Here is a 10,456-nt window from a genome sequence, read left to right on the forward strand (position 1 = left end):
CTCTAACTTGGTCCTGTTGGAGCTCTAAACCCGGTCCTGTTGGAGCTCTAACTTGGTCCTGTTGGAGCTCTAAACCCGGTCCTGTTGGAGCTCTAACTTGGTCCTGTTGGAGCTCTAAACCCGGTCCTGTTGGAGCTCTAACTTGGTCCTGTTGGAGCTCTAAACCCGGTCCTGTTGGAGCTCTAACTTGGTCCTGTTGGAGCTCTTTCTTCCCCGTCCTTCCACGAGTTCAGACGTGATGTTTGGTTCTCCAGGTCTAAAACCAAAGTGTCTCTTCTGTGTCAACATGTAGGACAAACAGCTGATCCAATCAGATCTCACGTCTGATTCAGGTTCCTTCAATGTCCACGACCGTCAGAACACAACGAGCGGACCAGACAAAGAACTGAAGAACCCGAAGCCTTCAAGCCTCTCCTACCTGGTGGCAGATCTCGTGGACGACCACCATGGTCAGCTCCATCTTGTAGGACGAGGAGGACACCTCCGCGTCCAACAGGATCTTCTGCTCCACGAAGACGCTCAGCCCCCAGTTCTCCATGGCGGCGTACGGATGTTTGGGCACCGCCAACAAATCTGGAGGAAAAAAAAAACACAACGACGACACATTACAACGATAATCTAACAGCAGCTTCATCCATTTCTATAAGCCCAGGAGGTTCTGAGACAGAACATCCGAGCAGATCCCGTTCTGGGTTTAAATTAAACACATGAGTCACTTTAACGACAACGTTCCACGAGTCAGGATCCATACATCTGAGGGGGAGGAGGAGGAAAACCAGATGATTCAAAAAGGAAGAAACTAAAAGATTTACGACATTAAAACGATAAAAACACGGAAAAGGAGCTCAAAGAGGATTAAAACGTTTCTGATTCTGATTTAAGGAAACACAAAACTGAAGAGGTTTTTATGAACTGAGCACCAACTAACCAACTAACTAACCAATTAACTAAACTAACCAATTAACTAACCAACCAACGAACCAATCAACTAAACCAACCAATTAACTAACTAACCAACCATCTAACTAACTAACTGACCACCTAACTAACCAACCAACCAACCAACCAACCGACTGACTGACTGACTGACTAACCAACCAATTAACTAACCAACCAACGAACCAATCAACTAAACCAACTAACCAACGGACCAATCAACTAAACCAACCAATTAACTAACTAACCAACCACCTAACTAACTAACTGACCATCTAACTAACCAACCAACCAACCAACCAACCAACTGACTGACTGACCAACCAACCAATTACCTAACTAACCAACTAACCAGACGTCCTTGCAGGAAGGCAGATCCCCGCCATCTGTCATGCAGGCTTTTTAAACCTGTTCTTGAGTTTGAATGATGGCGTTGGAGCCATTTTGGTCCAGCCTTGATGATGTCATGATGTCAGAGACGTCAGAGGACATGTTGGGACGACTCTCAGCGACTACCACACCAAACTGCAGTTCAATGTCTGCAAAAATGACCGAATTACAACCATATCTGTGCTGTTTAAGGGCGGCCATCTGGGTTTCTTTGGGGATTCTGGATTTTGTTTTGTTTTTTGTTTATAAATGACATCACGGCGGTACCTCCGCTCGTTTCCATGTTTAATTTGTTCATTAAAGCCGACCATAGAGTCTGTGATGTGACCCGTTTAAAGGCGAATTCCTCCCGTGCTTTTTTAACGGCAGGCTCCAATCAGACGATTTTCTTCCTGCGTCGGTTTGAATAATTTATAAACGTGTGAAAAAGGACAAATTTAAAACACAATCCAACATCCTGTTAATAAACCTGAAAGATGTTCAGTCTGAGGGTTTAAAGCTGCTTTCAACAAAGACTTCAGCAGCAAAGATTAAACCACCAACAACAGAAAACTGAGAATTTAGATGAAACTGTTTTCTTGTTCTTGTTTTAGGAGAAGTTTTCCTTCCAGTGATTAAAGAGGAAGAGGAGGGAAAAAAAAGGTGTAAAGGTGAAAATGAGTTTTCTCACGTTAACACAAACCTGTCTGCTTTTTAAAAAGGAATTTCTCTGCACAATAATGAGAGGAAAGCTTTGTTTGTAATTTCAAATAAATTCAACTTTCCGTCGGCGGATCAGATGCAGCAATCACAGCTGAAAGCAGTTCATTTATTAAAAGAAGCTGAAATATTTAAATGTTAAATTCATGAAGTTATGTTTCCAGAATTAATTCTGAAAAGATCGTTTTTAGTTTTAACTCTTCGGACAAAACGGAGAAAGAAATGAAAGAATTTATACATTAATGCAAAAATTTGTATTTATTATTAAATAAAAGATGCTTATTGTCATCTGGGTGAAATACAGCCTCACTGTCTGTTAGCAAAATATCTCATCAGCCAGCGGTACTGAAAGTCAAAGTAATTAGTGGATGTTGCCCACAGCATGGTGCTCCCACCACCGTGCTTCACAGTTAGGACTGTGCTGGCAGATCAGTCAGGAGGCCATTTTTAAATCACAGAAGGTCTCAGCTGTGACCCAGAGAACCGGAGCTGATAATGGTAATGGGATATTTCAGGGTTTTTCTCTGGAATTAACTGTATAAAATCATGTTTCCAGTTTGTCGTTGTGTGGTCCTGAGTGTGGATTAAAGAGGAAATAAAATAATTTAAAATACTGGAGCATTAAAGCAGAAGACAACTGGTCTGAATCCTTTCAGGAGGAAAAACTCCGGATCTGAAAGATCCTTTCAAACGTCTCCAACTTCTGAAGGAATGTGGCACAGCACTCGACGGAAATCAAAGCAGCAGAAAGAAAAACTACTGATCTTTAAATTGGGTCAAACTTCACAAAAAGGACGACTTTCCTACAACACCCATAATGCAACAGGACAGGAGAAATGCCCCAGTTCCTTCTGGTCCACAGCTGTATTTATCAGGCTGGGAAACACTCAGCAACATGTTTGCTATTTTTGCTTTTAAACCGGAAAACAGCTGCCTTACACACACACACACGTTTCACAGTTTTGTTCCAGATTTCTGAATAAAGGTGAAACACACCTGGTGATGTGCAGAAGTTCCACATCTGCTCGAGGAAATGATATAAAACCAAAAACCACGGAGTTTATTAAAAATAAACCCGCTGAGGCTCACTGAATGGAAGCAAACACAAAGGCTGGGCTCCGATCTGTCGCACGGTGGTCTCGGCGTGACGGCGCTCCCACCGTTCACGCCGGATCCATCATGGGTCAAACAACCCAAAGTCCAAACTGGTGTTTTAGCCCCGCAGACAGCTTTAAGCTTCAAGTCTGTTTTTTTTCTGTGTGTTACAAAAAGTGTTTTTATTTTTGTCTGACTTCTCAGCAGCAGCTTTTCACGGGAAACAGAGAAATAAAAATAACACGTGTTAGAAACAGAGCGAGGTGACAGGATTAACGGGTAATCTGTGGATGGTTCGTTCTTTGTTTTTTTTCCTTTCAAAATAAAATTGCAAAAACAAAACAAGCATGTGTTTGTTTTTTTTTTTTTTGTTTGTTTGTTTTGTTTTTAAAACGAAATTAGAAAAACGGCAATTGCAAAAATAAAAAAGGGGTATGTTTTGTTTTTTTTAACTGCAATGGTTAAACCAAAGACGAGCTTTTATTTTGTTGTTAATTCAACGGGACCTTATGGCGGAACCGGAAATAAAGACCTGAATTCCCGACAGTCACCAGCAGGTGGCGGTAATGTACTGATTTAATAACTTCCTTGGAATATGAAAGAAATCTTGTTGACGGTAAGATCATCAGCTCTCAGTGAAATGCGTCGATTCCTTCAAAATAAGACAAACGGATCCATTTTTAAACTGCTAGATTCTGAAGTGCTGACTGAAAAAGTTCTTCTTGTGGATTTTAAAGAAACTGAAGGTGTACATTACCGCCACCTGCTGGTGACTGAAAAAGATGTCATCTGCAGTTTTTCAGGCCCCTACAGATTCGTAGGTTCAGTTTAAAAACAGGAACAAACCATGTTAGCCCTTTAGCTAACATCTGAACCGTACATTTTATTCCCCTAAAACTCAGAAAGTGTGATTTTAATTTGTCAAACATTGGATCTCTGCAGGTTTCAGATGAGCTAAAAGGCTTCTCGTCTGGATGAAGGGATTATTTGCTGAACAATCAGAGAGTTGCTTCATGGGAACGCTTCGGCTTTTTCATTGAATTAAAGTAGTTCGTAGAAGAATCCCGTCGAAGGAGAGAAGTTGATGTTTTCTGTTTCCAGAGAGCGGGGACGAGCTGAGTCCACTCCCAGGCTGAACGTGATTGGCTGACAGCTCATTACTCACATGACTGAGGCTCAGACAGCAGAACTGATTGGCTGGCAGAGGGGGGAAAGGAAAGATGATTGTTTTTACTTACGGGGAGGGGGGGTGTTAAGCTGAAACATGCAAATGAGACATTATACTCAGCAGACATTTAAATTAAAATGAAACGAATCGTTTCTTTTTACTGCGGACAAACCTTCAGGAGGTCCCAAAGACATGGGACATATCTGCTAAATTAGACGCCCGTCTCACGTTTCCGTGGTTACTCAGGTGTTTCACCTGGATCCTGAGTGTTTGAAGACCCGACGGAGAGACGGAGGATGGCTACAGATGTGCTGCTCATCTGGATTCGATAAGAAAGGCGAGTTCTGACCCTGGTGGGAAATTAAAGAGGAGGTGATGAGGGGGAAGCAGAAACTCAGAGGTGTTTGTTTTATAATAACTGTGGTCAGTCAGGACCATCCTGAATCCACATCAAACAGCTTCACTGGTTTTTAAAAAGGTTTAATCTGATCAACGTTTGGTTAAATGTCCCTCAGCAGGTGTCTCCTGGACCTCAGGCTGTCCACATTTAAACTGGTTGGTCTCCTGGTTTCAGACCCGACTTTAATCAGAGTCCAGAAGTTTCCAGGTCGGGGTTTTAGGGAGACCATTCCAGAACTTTGGGACCATTGTCCTGTTGGACCAAACTGTGTCCAACTTTCCACCGTCCAGCTGTTGGTTTGAGGTGAAGTTGAAGAATCTGCAGGTCGTCCTCCTCACGTTGTACCACAGCATGATGCTGCCACCACCGTGCCTGACAGCTGGTTCAGTGTTCTCACGTCTGACAGCCTCACCTCGACTCCTCCAAACGTCCTTCCTGTCCAAACAGCTCTGTCTTTATCTCATCTGACCATCAAACTGTCCTCCAGAAGACATCAGTCCTGTCCATGTGGACAGCTGCAGGTTTCAGTCCAGCTGAGAGGCGTGGCTGTCGGAGGCGGAGCTTCTTTCCTGGTCCTCTCAGTCCACAGTGATGGGAAAACTGGTCTCACTGGTGGACAGAGACAATGTCCCAGCAGGTTCCAGTTCAGATGAAAAGACCTTCTGGAACCTTCAGCGCCGCTTCCTCAAAGATGGAAAAGAAGAATCTGCGATCAGAAGTGGAGGATTCTGTCGACCCACTCGGCTGATGTGACCGGAGACAAAAAGCTCCGGTTTTGTTTCTTCCGTCTCAGAAACTTCAGGGCTTGTCGAGATGCATTTCGGTGGATTCCAGTCTTCTGCTGACAGCGGAGCCTCTTGGGTCTTCAAAGTGTGACGATCAGAAGGTAACGTTCCTTACATCGAAGAATCATGTCGTGTTTTCATCCCACCTTTAAAAATGAATGGTTTAAATAAATCATTAAAAGAAAAAACTTAATGATATTCATGCCCCTGATGGCTGAAGGGAGGCTTCAACTAAACTGTAATCTTCTGTGCTGTTCCTTCAGAGAGGTTTAACTCTGAACCTGTCACCACAAGATCACATAAAACCCCCGTTTAGAGTACGACCACAGACACTTGTCCACACTTTGACTCGTTTAGTGACTCAAAAATGAGTCAAGACTTTGAGACTGAAATAACACTCCAATCAAATTTTCATGAAATCTTCGCCTTTCTTTAGTTATTTTAGAATTTTTGCTTCTATTTTCCAACCTAATCAGACCACCTCTTCCTTTCCTCCACATATTTGGACCCAGGGGTCTGCTGCCGTCTCACCCCCCCACAGATGAAGCTACGCAGCCATGAAGTGCTCCCATTTTCTATCTTTGTTTCAGCCTTTCTTCCTCTCCGCGGTCGAGCTCCACTTGTCCCCCCAATTATGTTCAGCTCGTTCAGACGAGAGCTGCTGCATCTCCAGCCGACAGCAGAGGAGAAAACCAGAGAGATGCTGAATGTTGAAACGCTGTCACAGCCGCAGATTAACCTGCAGCCACAGACGGACCTTCTGCAAATAAACAGCTGCGATGGAAGCTGCCGGAGGCTGAAGAGTTCATTACAACCCCATAATAAAGTCTTACACAAAATAAATTTCAAGCTGTTGACATGTTCGGAGTGAAGTTATAATGGGGAAGTTTGTCCTGAGGAATAAACCGGCAGCTTCACGAGAAGCAAATAAGCTCAAAATATTCAAACGTGTTGCTCAGTTTCACTTGTAGTTTTAGATGAAACAGAAATAAACCCAAACGTAGAAACAAAATGTGCTCGCTCTCTTCTGAAGCTAATTTACTGACGTCTTCATGAAATGTTTGTGACATGCTTTGGTCTAAATATAATGGAGAAAAACAACAACTCCGTCTTTATAGCATTTTTTATGGCTCATTCTTTCCCACTGGATCCGTCTCCTTTAGGAGTGTTGTAAAGATTTACATAAACATTCTGACTTAAATTATACTCAATAATTCAGGAGGAAGGCTTGAGAACAAACAGTACACAATCTGACAATCTTACAAGCTAGCCCACTAAGCTAATTTAGCTGACAGTAAACCACAAAGCTAACTTAGCTGACATTAGCCAACAAAGCTAACTTAGCTGACATTAGCCAACAAAGCTAACTTAGCTGATATTAACCCACAAAGCTAACTTAGCTGACATTAACCCACAAAGCTAACTTAGCTGACATTAACCCACAAAGCTAACTTGGAGAGTTTTATACAGATAAAATTATAAAATATATATCCTTCAAGTGCATTTTGACTCCAAACCAGAGAGACACTTTGAGAACAAAGTTCAACTCAGAGTTAAAATCCTATCATGTTATTTTTAACAGCAGCGATCTGGATCCACATGCAGATTTAATGGGCTCCTTTCTGCTTTGCCTCTCCATCAACTTAGTTGGACTGGTTTTCACAGAGTAATCTCTCTGACCTTTTCAGGAGAACTATTTGGGCTCTTCCTTCAAACAGAAGCCATCTAAAAGGAAATAACTTTTATTTGAGCTCAGACGCTGAACAACTACGAGTCTTAAAGTAAAACGTTTGGAATATTGGGCCCAGGAGTCGGGAAAAAGCAAAGGATTTGCTTCAACTGCTTCAAATGAAAATCACTTCCCTCCTTCAGACTTCTACAGAAACCTGAGATGGAAAATATCTCTTCCCGGTTTGTTATTTCCAGTTTTGTGTTAAATATACATTAAAAAGAAATCTGAAAATGGAATTCTCCTGAAAAAGTTCCATATTTCTTGTCGTTAATGGTCTTGTTAAAGGCCATGTGAATAATAAACCATCAACTCTGAGACAGGAAGTGAAGTTTGGGACTCGAAGCAGCAATTTGAACAAACTATTATCTTTAATGGCGTCTGTGGGTGCCGAGCGGATTATTCTGCTGCTGTTGTGTGACACCCATTATCTCCCGTGGACAGCTGTCACACAACTCATCGCTCCAACACCGGAGAACAATAACGGCGCCGTTATTTCCCTCCAACAGGCTGCGGCGGTCAAACGGTGGCCGTCGTGATGTTTGTGGTAAGCCTCTGAAACATTAACATCCTGATGCTTTATCTGAGGGAAATAATTATCTGTGAATGCAGAAATAAACTTATTATTTCCAGCTACAAAAGGATAAACTTTAAGGATTAATGGACAATCTGAAATGTTTGATGTGACTCCGAGGATTTAATTTATTAATTTCCAGAAGGCGGACAATGTTTTATAAGCCGGTTACCAAAAAAAACTCATGAATCACTTGAGAAAATTTAATAAAACTCTCAGGAAATAATATTAGATAAACATCCACACCTGGCTCAGGTTGGTGTTCAGTTAAACAGGATGTGAAGGTTTTGCTGGAGTCTGCAGCTAAACAGAAACATTTAACAATCCCGCCAGGATTTTTTTTTTTTACTAAAATCAATAAACAACCATAACTTTTAATATATAAACCAAAAATACTTCCTGGTTTTGTAAGATAATGCCCAACAAACATTGACATTCTCAAATGGTGCTTTATTTGAGAACTTTGAGAGCTTCTAAACTGACATTCATGACCATTTCTGGATCGTCCCTGGTCTGCAGCTCTCCTCACATGTTTGCAGACACAAAGTGTTTGTCGATGCGTTTATGTTCCATGATTACACTGCAGGACGTGCAAAACAGCTGCAGCTGGGGAGGAAACTGGTTTGCTGAAATCTTTGTGGGCAAATGTGAAGCANAGTGACGTCACGTGTCTTCTTCCTGAGTTATTTGGGGTTATTTTGTATTCCACGCTACACAAACCCACAAAGAAGAGACTAGACCGCAGAAACGGTGGAGAATCACTTTAGAAACAATAAATATTGGGTTAAAGTATGGAGTGTGGAGAATTGTTGATCAATACCACCTTAAACAACTCCAGGAACTCCGGTTGCTTGGAGGGACGATCTAAAAAATGAGGACCGGACCAGAACTCTTCTACTCGGTTTTCTCGGTCCGTTCTGTCTCTCCCCTCTCGTCTTCGTCTTTCCCTTCATATTTCGTCTCCAGAATCACTCTTTCACTCGACCGGCTGGTTTTCACGCTTCGTGCTTCACCAGCTGCTCAGACTCCGCTGACCCAGGATCTGTCCCGGTGTCCTGCAGCGTCCCGATGACCCAACAGGAACTGTGGACGGTAACGGACACAAGTCCAGTTAGATGCAGAGACATTCATTACGTCCAGGCAGGACTGCTGGAACTCTGGTGTCCAAAAAAAGTCTTCAGTTGATCCAAAACGCTGCCAGAGTTCTGATGAGAGATCAACATCCAGCTCCATCTGTCCGGCAAACAGGACAACGATCCCAAACACAGCAGCTAATCTACAACAGAACGGTCCAGAACCAGAACCTCAGAGAGCTGAGCTGAAGCAACGCTGGAAAGAAGAGTGGGCCACAACTCCTCCACAACCATGAGAGAGACAAACAGGAACCAATGACCTGAAGCAACGCTGGAAAGAAGAGTGGGCCACAACTCCTCCACAACCAGGAACCCACTGAGTTCTGCTGCTGGAACCAGATTTTCCTTCTTTGGTTTCATCTTTTATGTAATAAATAAAGACAGTTTTTTGTTTCCTGATACGTTAAACAGAAAAGTGGATCGCTTTAAAAGCTTAAACTCCTGAAGGTTAAGAAAAACAAACATTGAAAGAAAACATTAAATAAAAAGCTTGAGGAGGTTTTGGAGGAACCAGTTTTAAATGAAGGGATCCTGAAGAGGATCTTCAGTCGAGGAGCGTTTTCCTTACATGAATAAAAAACTCTGTACAGGTTTGATTTATTCTGCTTCACAATAACGAAGCTGATTAATGAGAGGTTGCTATGGAAACATAAAGAGCCACATATTAGTGTTTAACGAGAATAAAAACAGGACAATATTTGAGCTCCTGTTTGTCCGTTTGTTAAATATTTGGGGGACAGACGAACAGAAAGGAATGATTTATTGCTCTTTATATTCTAATGAAGTGAACACAAACAGGCTTTGTGGTCATAAATTATCCACTTCAAACAAAGAAACTGCTGCAGAGGCAGAGAAACGCCTAATGGACAAGATTAATTATTCTGGTTCAAACACACAAAGTTATTCCAGCAATTAAACTTCTGTGTGATTTCCATTTGGCCGTGTGGATCCTGGCCGACCTGCCGACCCGACTGCAGTGATTCTGGCCCATTAGGCCCGGGTTCTGCAGGTTTAATCCCGTTGTTGTGTTTGAACTCGGGCTCTGACCCACATTCAGCCCAGATGACGGGAAGATGTCATCGCCGCTGCACAATTAAACGAACAAGTGTGATTTAATCCAGTTAATCCTCGTTTGTCCGAGCAGCCTCGGGGCTAATGATCGCGCTCGTTAGGACGACGGCGGCGCTCGGCTCCGGGCTGAACCAGTTCTGTCGTTAATAACGCACGTCTGAACACGCTGAGGTCACGCAGCCCGGAGACACGCCGCTCGTTAACAAAGAAACTTCCACATCCCGGGCTGTCAGCGTTTTCCACCTGTACTGCGACAGAAATCCTTCGACTCGGCTGACAAATAAAAACAGGTGAAAATGAGAAACCTGACAATCCCTGAAGGAATGCCTGTCACCCGCTGCCCGCAGGGCAGAGCTTAAACTGAGATCAACTAATGATGAGAAATAATCCAGCTCAGGTCTGATCCCAGTTTAGATCCCAGACCCCAGGTCAGATCTCCCAGGTCTGATCTCAGGTCAGATCCCAGGTCAGGTCAG

The 10,456-nt window shown here is 42.9% G+C and overlaps 1 protein-coding gene across 1 annotated transcript in view; it reads right to left on the reverse strand.

Annotated features, from left to right (window-relative positions):
• The window catches only part of LOC108250579 (thyrotropin-releasing hormone-degrading ectoenzyme), an 83,140-nt gene that overhangs the window by 63,646 nt on the left and 9,038 nt on the right, over nt 1–10,456 (reverse strand). Inside the window, exon 4 of the mRNA XM_037981382.1 lies at nt 419–573. Within this exon, the coding sequence (XP_037837310.1) occupies nt 419–573 (155 nt within the window). The remainder of the gene's footprint in view (nt 1–418; nt 574–10,456) is intronic.

Source organism: Kryptolebias marmoratus, linkage group LG18 (genome assembly GCF_001649575.2).
Source record: "Kryptolebias marmoratus isolate JLee-2015 linkage group LG18, ASM164957v2, whole genome shotgun sequence".
Classification (NCBI taxonomy): Eukaryota; Metazoa; Chordata; class Actinopteri; order Cyprinodontiformes; family Rivulidae; genus Kryptolebias; species Kryptolebias marmoratus.